The sequence below is a fragment of the Scylla paramamosain genome, chromosome 5 (assembly GCF_035594125.1).
Source record: "Scylla paramamosain isolate STU-SP2022 chromosome 5, ASM3559412v1, whole genome shotgun sequence".
NCBI classification, from domain to species: Eukaryota; Metazoa; Arthropoda; class Malacostraca; order Decapoda; family Portunidae; genus Scylla; species Scylla paramamosain.
In genome coordinates, this window is record NC_087155.1 from 21795056 (window position 1) to 21812063 (window position 17008).

The 17008-nt window shown below is 38.3% G+C and overlaps 2 protein-coding genes across 2 annotated transcripts in view; both read left to right on the plus strand.

The window, feature by feature from the left end:
* LOC135100663 (uncharacterized) overlaps positions 1-3439 on the plus strand; it is a 6522-nt gene extending 3083 nt beyond the window's left edge. Inside the window, exons 3-4 of the mRNA XM_064003790.1 lie at positions 619-880; positions 2812-3439. Coding sequence (XP_063859860.1) covers positions 812-880; positions 2812-3237 — 495 coding nt within the window. The 5' untranslated portion in view covers positions 619-811 and the 3' untranslated portion in view covers positions 3238-3439. The remainder of the gene's footprint in view (positions 1-618; positions 881-2811) is intronic.
* A 4639-nt stretch (positions 3440-8078) lies between these two features.
* LOC135100664 (methionine-R-sulfoxide reductase B1-like) lies at positions 8079-15921 on the plus strand. Its single transcript, XM_064003791.1, has 4 exons — positions 8079-8247; positions 11887-12035; positions 12529-12646; positions 13505-15921. Exons 1-4 carry the CDS (start codon positions 8193-8195, stop codon positions 13624-13626), a joined length of 444 nt encoding a protein of 147 aa, XP_063859861.1. The 5' UTR covers positions 8079-8192; the 3' UTR covers positions 13627-15921.
* The last annotated feature ends 1087 nt before the right edge of the window (positions 15922-17008 follow it).

Here is a 17008-nt window from a genome sequence, read left to right on the forward strand (position 1 = left end):
ACAGTAGGAAAAATAGTGGGAGACTTTGTAAAGAGGCGCTCACCTTTGAATCAATATATACTTCATAGAAACGAGCCCCTTATGTGATAGAAAGTTTCAAGTCATGAAGACTATATTAGCTGATATAATATGAATATAATCTTCCTAGTTTTTCCAATAAATCGATAAAAATGGTGCACTTCCTGTAAAACCGAGTAAGTTCATAATTAATACTCGGTTTGTCCTTTAAGTTGGCGCTCCTTCAGCAGCCAATCACAGCGTAAGGCAAGTATTGGCGTGGTGATTCTCGTTCCTCATTGGTCGAATGGGTGTGGTGTGGACCCAAACACCTATTGTATACTACATATTTTTTTCATCAATCAATTTGGACATGACCATATGTAACTTTTCATTATTAATGCACGTGAAAAAACATCCAAAAGCCCTTGATGACTACAGCTACGATTTATTGTTGGAAATATGCGGCAGGAGCAGTGGAATTTTCCATACTACTGCCTTATGACATCCTTCCGCTGCCTAAACTAGTTCTATGAGCTATCTATCTTAATTAACTACTAAATATTTCCAGTAAATTTTCGGGGAAGACTAATGATCCATGCATTAATATTTACCCACCAGGGAATGCGTGGGCAGAATGAATAGGTAAGAGAGAGAGAGAGAGAAAAAAAAGAAAAGAAAAATCGGCAGCGCAGAACAAAGGTGGAAGGGCGCGTTGGCTGGTCGGCGGCGGGACTTCGCGGTCTTTTCCTGCGAGGCGTCAAGGCGTGCAGTTGTCCTCACTCACTCACGAAGCAGCACTCCACCGTTCACCATGTCCAACCCACGGGTGTTCTTCGACATCACTGCCGACAACAAGCCTCTCGGCAGGATTGTCATGGAGGTAAATGGTGATAATAATTGTTACTTACTGGGATATAAGCGAAACAAGAAACGTGTGTCAAGGAGCTGTCAAAGTGCCGCCGGCTTTTGCTACGGGGTGCCGGGTACCGGGATAGTATTGGGTGACAGCTGGAAGAGATAGTACTGGGTGACAACCGAGACCATGGGCATGTATGGGTAGTGTGTGATGTATGGAGACGAGAAATGTGTTCTAGTGCGTGTGGAGGGATGAAGATGTTACTGGAGGACAAAGGGTTAGCGGGACAGGACTGAGAGGGATAAGGGATGGGTTATGTGGGACGGGATGGCAGGCGATAAGGCTTCCCTGGGAGACTTTAGTTTGTTTATTTACGTAACTTTTCACTCTACAGTCTGATGTTTCTCTAAGGTGAGGTACGTGAGGAAGTCTTGAAAAGTCTTAATGAATCGGCGTGAGGGCAAGAGCGCTGTAGGGAGGATTGACGTGTCGGCTCGACTTGAAACTCAATACCAGACAGCTATTAATAGTATTGCATGCTGCACTAGTTAGTACGTTGTGTGTGTGTGTGTGTGTGTGTGTGTGTGTGTATATATATATATATATATATATATATATATATATATATATATATATATATATATATATATATATATATATATATATATATATATATATATATATATATATATATATATACATACACACACACACACAGGCAAAAGAATTACCCAAGAGTGTTAGTGTATGTTATTGATAAATAAATTTGGTGAAGGTTAATGCAATGTGACAGTTTTGCATAACTATTCGACCGGTTTGTTAGTATAAATAAATTTTGGTACTCGCATTTTGAAGGAGCTTGTACCAGGAAAGAAACCTGACAAGGTATAGTCATGACTTGAAAGTCAGGATTAACTCGATAAGTTGGTTACTTGATATTGAAATGCAGCCTTTCTCTTCCTCCATTTGTGGTTTTCCTTCAGGTTATGGAATTTGACAGTATTGAACATGCTTAAAGTTCTTAATGCAAATATTATTTGACTGAATTATATGTACTATTTCCACTGTTTGCCTGTTATTCATGACAATGTAATGTACCCATATTAATAGTGATTTTTTGGAAACATTGAAGTTTCATGCATATTTTTTATTGTATTTAGAGTATCACTAAAATGTGTTGTGATGACATTTTTAATGAATAATTAATAGTGTGCTCTGAGTAATAGTTGCAGGTCTTCCTAATATGCCGCAGGATCACAAAATGTCAGTGTGAAGTCAACTCTGCCAGATATCCTCGACTTAGAGGGAACCACTAAATGTTTCCTGTCAAATCAGATAACTGGTGACTCCATGTACAATGTTGAACACATTTTTTTGGTGCCCAAACGAGCTGAATATTGGATATGAAGTGAATGTTTGTGTTATGTAGAAATCTTCAGTGTTCATTGTTCACTCATGTAGGGGCAGTTGCCATAGCTCTTAATAGCACAACTGAACACATTGATAGTGTAGATAATGGTATCAATTATATTGTTGGAGGGAGATATGTATCCAAAGCAATGTCATTTATGCAAATTATAATTGTGCTATTGTTTGGTATCATATAGTTGTAAACTACATTGGGTTCTTGTAATTAATATATATTAATGTATTGAATTATCTAGGCATGCTTTGCACATGGTTTGACATGTCATTATTGATGGTTTAAAATTGAGTTAGTGTTGAATTATTCATTGAATTTTGACCTACTTATTTTGATGTGATTGCAATCCTTTGACTTTTCTTTTTAATTTTTGAGTAGCACCATTGCTGGATGTTAGTGTAATGAGAAAGTCATTAATGTATAGCACAGTTTAGTACTTGAATTTGGAGTCTGCTCACTGATTGTTGATTGAATTGGTATGGACTGTGCACCATGTTTACAATATCTGGATACTAAAATTATTCCTTTTCAGCTGCGCGCTGATGTTGTGCCCAAGACTGCAGAGAACTTCCGTTCCCTATGCACTGGGGAAAAGGGCTTCGGGTACAAGGGCTGCACATTCCACCGTGTTATTCCCAACTTCATGTGTCAGGGTGGTGATTTCACTGCTGGCAATGGTACAGGTGGGAAGTCCATTTATGGTGCAAAGTTTGCTGATGAGAACTTCAACCTTCGTCATACTGGCCCTGGCATTTTGTCCATGGCCAATGCTGGGCCTAATACTAATGGTTCTCAGTTCTTCCTCTGCACTGTCAAGACTGCTTGGCTGGATGGCAAGCACGTTGTCTTCGGCAGTGTTGTGGAAGGCATGGATGTGGTCCGTCAAGTTGAAGGCTATGGCACACCAAATGGTAGTACCAATGGCAAGATTGTTATTGCCAACTGTGGCCAGTTGTAACATTCCTATGAAGCACTTAAAAGCAACTGTAGAAGTCAACACTGCAGTGTTAGTAGGAACAATGTATGTTAACTTGAATTAAGAAAAATTCATCTTGCTTTGAGATTTGTTTTGCATGGTTTCATTGTATTGAATGTTGACGCCAGGCTGATATTCAGTGTTAGTCGTCTACTCCCTTTTCATCAATAAATCATGAAGATTACTTTTCAGTCTTTGTCCTTTATATGAGTGAATGGTGTGAAAACATTTGATGCAAGGATGTCAGTGAAGCATGAAAGGAATATTGTGCATGTTAGGGCTGAAGGGAAACCTGGTCCTATGTGAGGTGTCCTTCACTTGTTCTGAGGGACAAAAGGGTTAGTTTTTTGAGAAATCAATGAGAGGTCTGGGTTGACAGTGGACCTACCTACATACAGAGCTGTAGTTAATGTAATTGCATTTACGGGCCAGCAGTAACTTTTTTATTTAGTCTGGGAATGTGTATTTTCTTTGAATTTGGGAAAGCCTCAAGGCAATGTGCCATGGAGAGGCGTTCTGCCTCTGGAGATGGCCGAAGTTGAAAGTATGAGTTGAACTTGGATTTTTGTAGGTCTTTGGATTCCTAGAAAATCCCTTAATTTTGGTAAGTATGTATATGTGATTATAATGGTTAAAAGGCACGACAGTACGTTGGACTGGATGTGAGGAATTAAATTTGGGTAGCTTGTAGATGTGACAAGAGGAGGTCGGATAAGGTGGTGTTTCTGATATGAAATTAAGTTAAATGGGTGTATCGTGTAGAAGTTGATAATGAGCGAAGTAGCTAATACACGGTGTGCACAAAGTGGATAGGAATTGAGGTCGCATGGCTTGTGATAGATGGGCAGGTGATATCGCAACAAAACAGTACATCAGTGGGTACTGACCCCTCATGACAAAGTGAAGTACTTGAGACTTGAGAAATTGTTGGTCTTCGGAATGAAAAGGAAACGCATTACAAACTGCCTTCACATATGAAGACGAAGGTGACATTTATGAAGTTGCTTCCATTTTACATTTTCACATTGGATCAGAGGTGACATATAGCTTGTAACTAGCGGACTAATGAGACTTGTAAATCGTAGTAATTGATAGTTGAATGAGTATGTGATCAGTGAATCCATATGAGTGGATGGGGGTGGGAAGCAAGAGTGCAAGGTGACGTCCAAGTCTGCCAACACCGGGAATACCGAAAACAATTGACCAACTGCCTGCTTTACTCCACACTCACCTGTACGAACGCCAGTATATACGTTATATACTGGTTTTTGCTTGTCTGTGAAAATGCTGCCAGAGAGGGCAAATATGCAACTTTCCTTCATGATATCTATCAATGACGTAACAAGTTGATAAAACTGCGGAAGTTGCAGTATTATTTTTGGGGACGCGGACACAAATTGCAGATTATTTGTATCTAAGTCCACGGCTGCAGATTACCTCTTCTCAATCAACATATTGCATTGCATTATGCAGAGTAAAGTGACGAGTTTCAGCCACACTTGGTCGTATCAAGTGTGTTACCAGGATGCGGGACGGGGACCCAACTCGTCATGCATCCCACCAACCACTTTCCCCAACCTCCACCCTTGGAAAGTAGCAAACCTGAACTTACTATCGTTGGCTACTCTTGTTAAACCACAAGCCGCCACTCTTAATATTTGAACCTTAGAAGTGACAAATTTTTCCTTAGAAATAGCAGTTTCTCTGCTTTATCTCCCTGTAAACTGTTCCTCTTTTCATCATATATAATGCTAGCACCACTAAATAGATCCTCGGTGAAAACACTGCTTGGAGGGCAACTCAGATACTGTTGGGCAAGTTTTCCTAATACAGGATATTTGCTGATGTTAACTTTCCACCATTTCAAGGGATCTTCATCTGCTTCCAGTCTTTTTTCTTTGTGGTATTTATGAATCATGTCCATTGTGTTTGTTCTCTCCTCTGTTTCATCATCACTGTTAGATGCCAAGATCAATGCCATTGCACTTTTTAAGGAAGTGCCTGTGCATTTTGAGGAACTAACCAATTCATCATGTATTTTTCTCCTTTTTCTCGGTTCGTCATCTTCACCAACATTATCACTCGTAAACTCATCGCAAAGGCTAGCTACTGCTCCTTTCACAAGCTCTACAATGGGCGAAGATGAAAAAAATTTACCTTTATAACGAGGGTCAAGATAAGTTGCAACTCTGTAGTTGTTGTCCATTTCTACTCCTGCAAATGTCTTATCAATTTCTGCCTTCATTGTTTCTTTCATATAGCTAATTATTTCCACACCTTTCTGGTAATCTTCTTGACTTTCGCTATTGAAGTCTAAATTCAATGGTGCGTATTCAACAGTGGTTGGTTGAAGGGATTTCTTGAGACACAAAATTAGGGGTATTACATCGGCTACAGTTGATAAAGAGCCACTCATTTGTTTCGTAAGTTCCTCATATGGTTCTAAAGCCTTTATACACTGTGACAGTGTTGCCCACTCAACATTGCTAAACTGCAGCATTTCAGGGTTTTTTGCTACATACATACAGAGCGGTTTCTTAATTTCTTGCGTTCTTTTAAGCATATTTAGTGTGCTGTTCCACCGTGTTGGCGAATCATGGAGAACTTTTAGGTAGGGTAAACGTAGTCGTTCCTGAATTTTCTTCAGTTCGTTCTGTGCCACGGTTGAGTGGTGAAAATGTGTGGCAAGCCTCCTACACTTCTCAATTATGTTACATACGGCCTTCTGTGATTGAAAACCTTGCTGAACAACTGAGTTTATTTTATGCACAGAACAATCTAAGTTATTTAAACCTGAGAGGAAAAGCGCTTTCTTCATATTTACACCCGAGTCACGCACCACACAATGCACACTATTATGAGAAATTTTCCACTTATTCAACATATCATCGAATTTTCTGGAGATATATTCACCAGTGTGTCCTTCTTCGAACGACTCTATCCCCACGACAAAATTTACTCTTTCAAAATCATGATTGATGCTATGTGCGGTTAGACTGAAAAGTGAAACAGCTGCCGTGTCTGGCCACACATGTGTAGTAAATGAAATACTGCCATCCATGGTAGTCGTAATATCACTGATAATTTCCTTAATCTGGCCACACACATCATCATAAATGTTTGTGCAAATCATTGTGGAGTAGAAGTTTTCCTGTTTCAGCCTGTACTGCGGGACAGCCTTGGACATGAACCTCACAAATCCCATTTCTTCCACATGACTCAAAGGGAGATTATCCATCACTAACATTTCTGATATATACTTGTCAATTTCTTTGCTCTTGGAATGAGAAATATCCCACAGTTCCACACTCGTAGGACACTCATCTTCATCTCTCCACTGCAGTTCCACGCTCGTAATACACTCCATAATTCTTGTCTGTTTAAGGTCAGAGTTAACTTTCTGTAAAGCAATTTTAATTGGGTCTTTCTTCTCTGGGCTTTTCTTTTCTTCTTCTCGCATTTCTTCATATTGTTCTTTGTGTTTGGATTTTAAATGATTTTTCAAATTACTGGTTCCACGTCCTTTTCGTGAATAGCTTTGATTACACAAAAGACATTGGGCATTGTCTCTTGATTCTTTTAAGAAAAAAGTCCACACAGCACTAGTAGTGTTTGAAGTCATGGTTGCTGAGACTTCATGCAAGTGACACAGGCAGAAATTGTTCATAGACTAACGACTCGGGGGAAAACAAATTCGGGGGAATCGCCTTGGCTGCGCGTGGCCTCGGCACCAAGGGAAAAAAAAGGAAAGCGAAGGAATCATGAGTAGGTTACTGTCGTGTCATGTTGCTTTTGTGACGGAAAACTGGCGTCTTGACGAATTAAACGTTCATGTAAATGCTGTTTAGGGCCGCGACGATGCTGGAGGATCCTATGCCCTGTCTCCTGTGAATCCTGTAACTTGAGCTGTTGTATTACATCGTAGCCAGCCAGCACGTCACGACGCATTAACCCAGATGAGCGAGTAAATGGGCCTTCTTCCTTGAAGCCTACTGTGAATACCGAGTACCTGCAAGTACGAATATTTCAGCTAATCTACAGGTATTTTTGTGGTCGCTTCTTATACAATGTCGCGCTAGTGTAATAGAAAACAGAAGTGGGGTACTTTGCTAAATTTATATTCTGAATGTTGTCAGAGATGTCAGGTATTAAATGTATGTAATTTAATCATATTATGCTGAAAGGACCCATTTAAAACATCTTATTATGTTTATTCCATGAATCATTGAGGATCTTTTGCAATGATCCAAACGCAACTCCCAAGCGTGGTGTATATCAAAATAGAGATTGTGGACATAGCAAGAATGATACATGCGAGATATGCCATCTTGGCCACACCAACTAATGGATATGACGTACTGTATCGTCATTAGTGATAGTACTTTGCATATGCCCTCACCCATTGCCCTACCTATGAATGTGACATCAACATTCTTCTCTGTCAGCCTGAAGCTTTAGCATATGAGCCTCGTACTAAACACGGGTCAGTAGATTGTATCTTGTAATACTAGTCAAAGAATGCAAAAAGCTCTACTGTAAAATATTAAAGGATTCACAACATTACTTTTTATTACCTGAACACACAGACAGTCACAGCTTCAAAACATAGGTCATATACATGCGAGAGTTGCAACACTTATGAATTTACTGCTGCCCTTGCATATGTAACATCCCTACCTTACAAAAGCTATACAGACTAGTTTTAATGCAAGCAAGATAATGTACTGAAAGAAATCGCGATATGCAACAAGTCAGCTTGTAGGTATTAAAGCATGCGTAATAACAGCGGATAAAAAAAATAATAATAATAATAATAAATAAATAAGTAAAGAGTGGCATCAGCTGATCGGCGACCCGGCGGCCGTCGTGAAGAACAGAGATAGTTTTGGGTTGCAGGGCAAGCCAGTGGTGTGGGAACCCAAAGGGAGGCTTGCAGGATGGCATATTGTTCGTGGTTCAAGGAAGAAGTTTACAGGGACCACTTTGAACCAGGTTGGTGCATTTCATTACTTGTGTAATGGGTGAACGATACTTAGTTGCATAATATATAGAGGGATATGGGGGTGAGGTACTGTTGTTACCAGGCAGCTAATGCATACTGCTCATTAGAGTAAATGTCATAATTGTCATTTTGTTGTGTTAATGGGTGGTTATTATCTAGACTCCTTTTCCGGCCTTGTTTAACTGTTCAAGTCTGAAGAACTGTGAAATTGTCGTAAGTGAGGTAGATTGACAACTGTTAACTGTAGGTACTTCTCTTTCGACAATAGAATTTTTGTTAGAGAGAGAGAGAGAGAGAGAGAGAGAGAGAGAGGTTACATCAAGTGTTACCTGACAATTTTTTCAGGCACATATGTGTGTCGTAGATGTGGGCATGAACTTTTTTCAAGTAAAATGAAATATAAACATGGGACACCTTGGCCTGCATTTGTTAATATCATTCATGAGGATTCTGTGCACAAAAGAAAAGAAAGTAAATATGCACTGAAGGTAACATTTCTTTTTTTCAAATTATATTGCATGGATTTATGCTTATTTTGCTGTGAAATATATAGCATAAAGAATTAATGGAATGAAGGAAATGTACTAATTTGTTATCTTTTCTTTTATTGTTGTTGTGACGCTTTTTGACTTACTAACATATACACTACATATACATGTATAGTAATACACACACACACACACACACACACACACACACACACACACACACACACACTTAGTAATTGAAATAGACTAGGAGAAAGGGCAAGGAGAGTACATTAACAACATGAAAAAACTTACTGCATGCAAATATGGAGACAGGACTACAGAAATGTAGTTTGGACCAGTATACTTACTTTCACTAGGTATACACACACACACACACACACACACACAAAGATCTCATTAAGAGAGTCAATTTGGTGGTGATGAGTCCAGCATGTGATCTGACCTCAAGATGGGTGAATTAAACAGGGTGTGATCATGGTGAACTACACATGGTTGGTATCGTTGTATGGAACACTGGAAAGCAAGAGGTGACTATTATTATTAAAGAAAAGAAAAGTTAGTTACAAGCTGGAGGAGTGAGCAGTTATGTCATAAATTACATGTTCTTGAGTGAGATACCATTATAGTCATCATGGTAAATCTATTTCCAAACCTTGAGGATGAATCTGTCATCTTTAGAGTGTGTTTCCAAAAAAAATTTAATTGTATATAGTAGTTCTGACGACTACCATTAAGTCTGTCGTGGTTTATGGAGAGATGACAGGCTGGAAAAAAAAATGACCTGGTAAATAACAGCGATGATGAATGATGGAATGGAGTGGTGTGTATGAAGAGAGAGAGAGAGAGAGAGAGAGAGAGAGAGAGAGAGAGAGAGAGAGAGAGAATAAATACCATGTAGATATTTGCACTTATGTAGTAATATCCTAAGCCTCTGTTGTTAAGAAATTGATTCCTTATGTACAAATCCAATCAGGTGATATTTCTCTGTTGTGTTGCATGACCTGATATGGCCTTCCCTTCAAGTTTTAAATTGGTAAGAGAAATGGGATATATATATATATATATATATATATATATATATATATATATATATATATATATATATATATATATATATATATATATATATATATATATATATATATATATATATATATATATATTTTTTTTTTTTAATGTAGGAGGAACACTGGCCAAGGGCAACAAGAATCCAATAAATAAGAAAGTCCACTGAGATGCCAATCCCACAAAAGGATCTAAAGCAGTAGTCAAAAATTGAAGGATAAGTGTCTTGAAACCTCCCTCTTGAAGGAATTCAAGTCATAGGAAGGTGGAAATACAGAAGCAGGCAGGGAGTTCCAGAGTTTACCAGAGAAAGGAATGAATGATTGAGAATACTGGTTAACTCTTGCATTAGAGAGATGGCCAGAATAGGGGTGAGAGAAAGAAGAAAGTCTTGTGCAGCGAGGCTGCAGGAGGAGGGAAGACATGCAGTTAGCAAGATAAGAAGAGCAGTTAGCATGAAAATAATGGTAGAAGACAGCTAGAGATGCAACATTATGGCAATGAGAGAGAGGCTGGAGACAGTCAGTTAGAGGAGAGGAATTGATGAGATGAAAAGCTTTTGATTCCACCTTGTTTAGAAGAGTGGTATGAGTGAAACCTCCCCAGACATGTGAAGCATACTCCATACATGGACGGATAAAGCCCTTGTACAGAGTTAGCAGCTGGGGGGGGTGAGAAGAACTGGCAGAGACGTCTCAGAACGCCTAACTTCAGAGAAGCTGTTTTAGCTAGAGATGACATGTGAAGTTTCCAGTTCAGATTATAAGTAAAGGACAGACCGAGGATGTTCAGTGTAGAAGAGGGGAACAGTTGAGTGTCATTGAAGAAGAGGGGAAAGTTGTGTTGAGTTGATAGATGAAGGAATTGAGTTTTTGAGGCACTGAACAATACCAAGTTTGCTCTGCCTCATTCAGAAATTTTAGAAAGATCAGAAGTCAGGTGTTCTGTGGTTTCCCTGCGTGAAATGTTAACTTCCTGAAGGGTTGGACATCTATGAAAAGACGTGGAAAAGTGCAGGGTGGTATCATCAGCTTAGGAGTAGATAGGACAAGAAGTTTGGTTTAGGTCATTGATGAATAATAAGAAGAGAGTGGGTGACAGGACAGAACCCCGAGGAACACCACTGTTAATAGATTTAGGAGAAGAACAGTGACCATCTACCACAGCAGCAATAGAATGGTCAGAAAGGAAACTTGAGATGAAGTTACAGAGAGAAGGATAGAAGCCGTAGGAGGGTAGTTTGGGAATAAAAGCTTTGTGCCATACTCTATCAAAAGCTTTTGATATGTCCAAGGCAACAGCAAAAGTTTCACCAAAACCTCTAAAAGAGGATGACCAAGACTCAGTAAAGAAAGCCAGAAGATCACCAGTAGACCAGCCTTGATGGAACCCATACTGGCAATCAGATAGAAGGTTGTGAAGTGACAGATGTTTAAGAATCTCCCTGTTGAGGATAGATTAAAAAACTTTAGATATGCAGGAAATTAAAGCAATAGGATGGTAGTTTTGTGGGCCACCTCTCTATCATGTATAGCACAAGAACAAGCTGTGTTAAACCAAAGTTTGGAAGGTTTAGGTCGAGAAAAAGAGTGAGGAATGTACGCCTCCATGCCAGACACTATCACCTCTGTGAACAAATGGAATGTGTTGATGGGAAACATGGGATGAAACACCACACCATTCACCACCTCATTTTACTTATTGACTTATTTACCTATCCATCCATTCTGGCAGAAAATAAAAAAATACAGCAGTTTAGCTTCTTTGATTTTACTTTTTGAATACGAGAAGGGAGATTATATCACATAGAAAGATAGTAGGTAACTGTAGGTTCGAAGTAGTGATAGGTAAGTAAGTCTCAGACAACCTAAGATGTGACTGACCATGACTTTATACACACATAAACAATAGTTGTCCATAAGATAGGATAGGATTGACCCAAGAAAAGGTTGATGCATATATAAACATGTTTCATTAGTTTTCAGTTTTGTTGCCAAATTAACAAGTATTTCCTCTTCATTACATAAAAAGGTAAGATCTTGGCCCATTTGCTTAATACTGAGTGGATTACAGGTGTGTATGTTTGTGTAGAGTGCAGTAATGAGCTCTTCTCCAGCCGAGCTAAGTATGAGCACGGCACCCCTTGGCCAGCCTTTACACACCCCATCCATACCAAATCCCTGACCAAAGTGCAAGAAGAAAACCGGCCAGGAGCTCTGAAGGTTAGTTTTATATTTTCATCTTTGGCACTTTACATGTTTTATGCCCACCATGGCCTCTACAGTATAGTCATTGTTTTACTAGAGCTATATTTGTATGATGATAATTTCTCATCTCCATATACTATTGTCTTCAGTTGCATTTGTGCCTTAATGCATTTTTTCTATGGTTACCACACTCAGCTCACAGCTGAAAGGTGCTGTGTTTGAATCCTTGGTTAGATGGTGAGATTTTGAGTTTGTTTGTTTGTTTGTTTCCTTTAATATTGTAGTCTTTATTTTCTTTAGCAGTTAGAGGATTCAAACAAATTGTAGGATGCAATGCAGTTTTACAAACAAAAATCTCTAGAAAGCCATGTATAAAAACATTAACTGGATGACCTGATGAAATATTTCTACCATAAGCCTCAAATTAACTTGTTGGTATATTGTGCTGTAATGTTACAGCTGTGAGGTAAAACTGGAGTGACTTGTGCACTCATCATTATTTCTACAGGTTTCTTGTGGGCAGTGTGGTACTGGATTAGGTCATGAATTCTTGAAGGATGGCCCAGATGGTCAGATGTCACGCTTCTGAATATTCTCACACTCCCTCAAGTTTGTGCCAAAACAAGGTAAGTCATTTTGTGGTCTTTTTTTATTATAACAGCTGCCCTTATTCACTGTTGTAGAACTCAACTAAAGAAATAATCCCATTGAAATAACTAATAATAACAATAATTATCATGGAACTTATTCCCATAAAGTAAACTCTGGAACTCCCTGTCTACTTCTGTATTTCCTCCTTATTATGACTTGAACTCTTTCAAGAAGGCAGTTTCAAGAAACTTATCCTTCAATTTTTTATGATTCTTTTGACATCTCTTTTGTGACTGACACGTTAGTGGGATTTTTCCTCTCTTTTTTGTTTCCCTTGGCCAGTGACCCTCTCAGGTAAAAAAAAAAAAAGAAAAGAAAAGTTTATTTTCTCTCCAGTTTCAGATGTTTTCAGATGTCAGATTTACAAAATAAAACTGACAATACCTTGCCAGACTAACCTATTGATAAAATTAAAAACAACACAAAAAACAAAAGAATAGTTCAGGTTTCACTACTTTGACTATTTTCTTGTCTTAAGAGACAAGAAAATTGTCTTGTCCTAAGAGACAAGGAAATTGTCCATAGCTAGGGTACAGTTACTTTCTTGAATGAACAAACCAGTCCAACCAAGTATTCTGGCTAAAGGGCAACTCCCAGACTTGGCTGAGCCATATGCTGTGTACTAGTGTCTGCAGCACAAAACTAGACTGTGTATAGTCTTTTCTTCCAGGTTTTGTGATATATATATATATATATATATATATATATATATATATATATATATATATATATATATATATATATATATATATATATATATATATATATATATATATATATATATATATATATATATATATATATATATTACTGAAGCATCTTGTATTCTGCAGAGGGAGTGGAGTCATCAGTGGATAGTCCTGCACAAATCACTAATGGCTCATTAAACAAGACAGAAGGCTGTGACAAGCCTTCAGAAACACCTCCTGGCAAAATGGATTGTCAGCTTATTTAGAGTATTATATTTGATACAAATTCCAATGTGGAAATATGCATAAGTTTTGCAATGCCTAACCATATTATGAAGTTTTCATATTTTTTTTTCTTAATAAAAAGTGTCTTATCAAGTAGCATATCATGTAATTTTTACTTTACATCTCTACTGTACCTGTTTACTGTTTTTTCTTTTGTGTGGACTATTCTGGGTGCTGATTGAAAAGATCCGCACACACACACACACACACACACACACACACACACACACACACACACACACACACACACACACACACACACACACACACACACACACACACACACACACACACACAGCTCACAGCTGACAACTGAGAATGCCTGGATCTGAGTCCCACGTGCGGTGAGGCAAATGGGTGAGCCTCCTAACTCTTTCACTGCTATTTGGTACATCTTTCCTTAATCACTAACCACTCTGGGACATTCATTCTCATTTTGCAGCCATAACCAAAACATTATACTAGCTGGAAATTGCAAAATCTCCTCTTTTCATCATATTCTTTCTTGTAGGTCCTTATAAAGATTTAATAGACTACTTTTAGTGCTGTGACCCAGCAGCAAGTAGTTATGGGATGTAATCCAAGGGACTGTGACCTTGCTGTCCTGATGTGTGGTGTGTGAGTGGTCTCAATCCTACCAAAAGATCAGTCAGTATGAGCACTTAAGTTCTTCCTGTAGGGGAATGACTGGCTGGGTGACCAGCAAATAGCTGTAGGTGAATGACACACACACACACACACACACACACACACACACACACACACACACACACACACACACACACACACACACACACACACACACACTTGTTTTTATGAGCATATTCTGTGTAATAATCTTGCTGCTAATCAGTTGTGGGTCTGTGAGTAATGAAGGGATAGGGGTAAATCTAGCCTTTAGACCCTTATCATGGAAGTGACCACTGAGACATGACTTATTGCAAATGATTATTATGACAAGAGCAATAACAAGATACAGAGGAATCCTAGTTATCTGGCACAATTGATTGAGTTTTTGGTTCATTGAAGTTTGATACACAGATACTGTATTTTATGCGGATAATGTTTATTTGGCTAGTACTAAGCTTAATGACTGATGTGCCCATGCCTGATTCTGGATGGCTTCACTTTCTATTGTGATAGAGAACTCTGTCATCTCAGTGGTGTAGCACAGAGATATGTTGTGATGAGGTCTAAGTTGTGTATGTTAATAACAATGGTTTTATTTATTTTTCGGATTGCAGTGCTGTTATTTTGTTATCTTCTCTACAGTTATAAGATATGTAAGAGCTATATTGCAACTGCTTCTTTCTTAGCAGAAACATAGGAGGCAGTGGGGTGTTGTACATGTTTGAAAATTCAGTGTTCTATTCTCTCTTGTTCTGGTGTGGAGAGATTGTTCTCCGTAGGAAAGGATGTTTGAGACCTAAGTAATGTGTTGGGCTGCTAGATGAGCAAGTATTCTTGTAAATTTTTATGCTCTGATTTGCCAAATGATCTACAATTTTTCCCAGGCCTTTGATTATATTGCCTGAACAAAATGCATTAAAAGTACACAAACCATTACCTTTTACAGTCATAACTTTCTCAGGGCATCTGAATGCATTTTGTTTCATTTTATAACTTACTGACATCATAGTGGCTTATTTTTTGTCTTTTTAATGTCTGATATTTCAAGTGGCAAGGGACATAAGATGGCAGGCAATACATAAAAAAAAAAAAGTTATTTTAAATGCCTCTTTTTCTTCTAAAATTCTAGTTGCTTGAACATTCTGAATATCATGTACCATATTCTCTCATACTATAATTTTTTTGTAAGCTTGATATTAATAGTAATATATATACATATGTATGATTAAAAGATTGTAAGTGTTTTGCAGTTGGGGCAATGAAGGGTAGATGCACTCTGCATGAGTCAACATCTTGATGTCACTGGGGCATTTTGAGTAGAGTATTTGACACCAAGAGTAGACCTATCCTCTGTCACATCCTTCCTTCTATTTGTGTTCTTTCACTCTGCTTTCTAATATCAGTACTGAAAAAAAATATGAAATAAATTCATTAGTAAAAATCAATCAATATATTAAAATGAAGGAAAATTTATCATTTAGCTGTTATGACTCAACTAGAGTGGATCACCTTCCTCACCTTCCCCTTTGTATACCACTGTTCTTGCCTAAGTGATTTATCCCGCTTTACTGAATCACACCTCGAAAATGCTTGAGAGATCAGAGTTTTAATATTTTTTAAAATTATAAAATAAAAAAAAAGTAGTTTCCTGACTTTTCTTTATCAGTTCACTTCCATTCATCTGAGAATTTTTATGACAGTAGATAGTGTTTTCTCAAGACACTAAGACTGTAGTGCATGATTCTCTCTCTCTCTCTCTCTCTCTCTCTCTCTCTCTCTCTCTCTCTCTCTCTCTCTCTCTCTCTCTCTCTCTCTCTCTCTCTCTCTCTCTCTCTCTCTCTCTCTCTCTCTCTCTCAAAGCAGCATGTAGCAAGTTTCCTAGTTAGATGTTAGTTGTAGTAGTCCATTTAGCTAATTGTATGTCCCCTTCCTGCAAAGTTAAAATATATTTTAGCTTACGGAATCATCTTGTAGAGTTTGTATCATAGTTTGATTGGAATTGTTAAATGCATAATGATCCTTTCCTGTTGTTAGAAGAGATAGTAGTTTGTAGTAGGTATCATGGCTGAAGGAATAGAAATAGGATAAGGAGAGTGGCTGACAAGTGATTGCCTGTTTATAAAACGTGTTTCTGCATACCTATCATTCCTACTTTATCTTAATTACTTCATTTACTCCTAAAAACGTCCTATAGACTGCATTAACAACCATATTAAATTAATTTAAACCAGGCAGTAGTATATTTTATAGTTTATAGTAATAGTAGTGGTGGTAGTAATAGCATGTATAACCTTATTCCAGGTTAGTAGTAGTATATTGTATAGTAGTACATAGTAGCAGTAGTAGTAGTAGTAGTAGTAAATTCAATTCCAAATCTTGAGAAATATCCCTCCCAGTAGGTGGAGAAATCTCTTCCAAAAGACTGTGTGGGCAGGATGCACGAGTCCTCAGGTGAAGTTGTGGTGCTCCTTGTCCTCATCCTTAGTGCCCACTACCTGACCTGTCACCCTCAGAAATAGAAACAGTCAGACTTATTTCCTCAAGAATTGGTCTCTCTCTCTCTCTCTCTCTCTCCGTGTAGTGTAGTGGTTAGCACGCTCGGCTCACAACCAAGGAGGCCCGGGTTCGAATCCCGGGCGCTGCTAGGCAAATAGGCGAGCCTCTTAATGTGTGTGTGTGTAGCCCCTGTTCACCTAGCAGCAAGTAGGTACGGGATGTAACCCGATGGGTTGT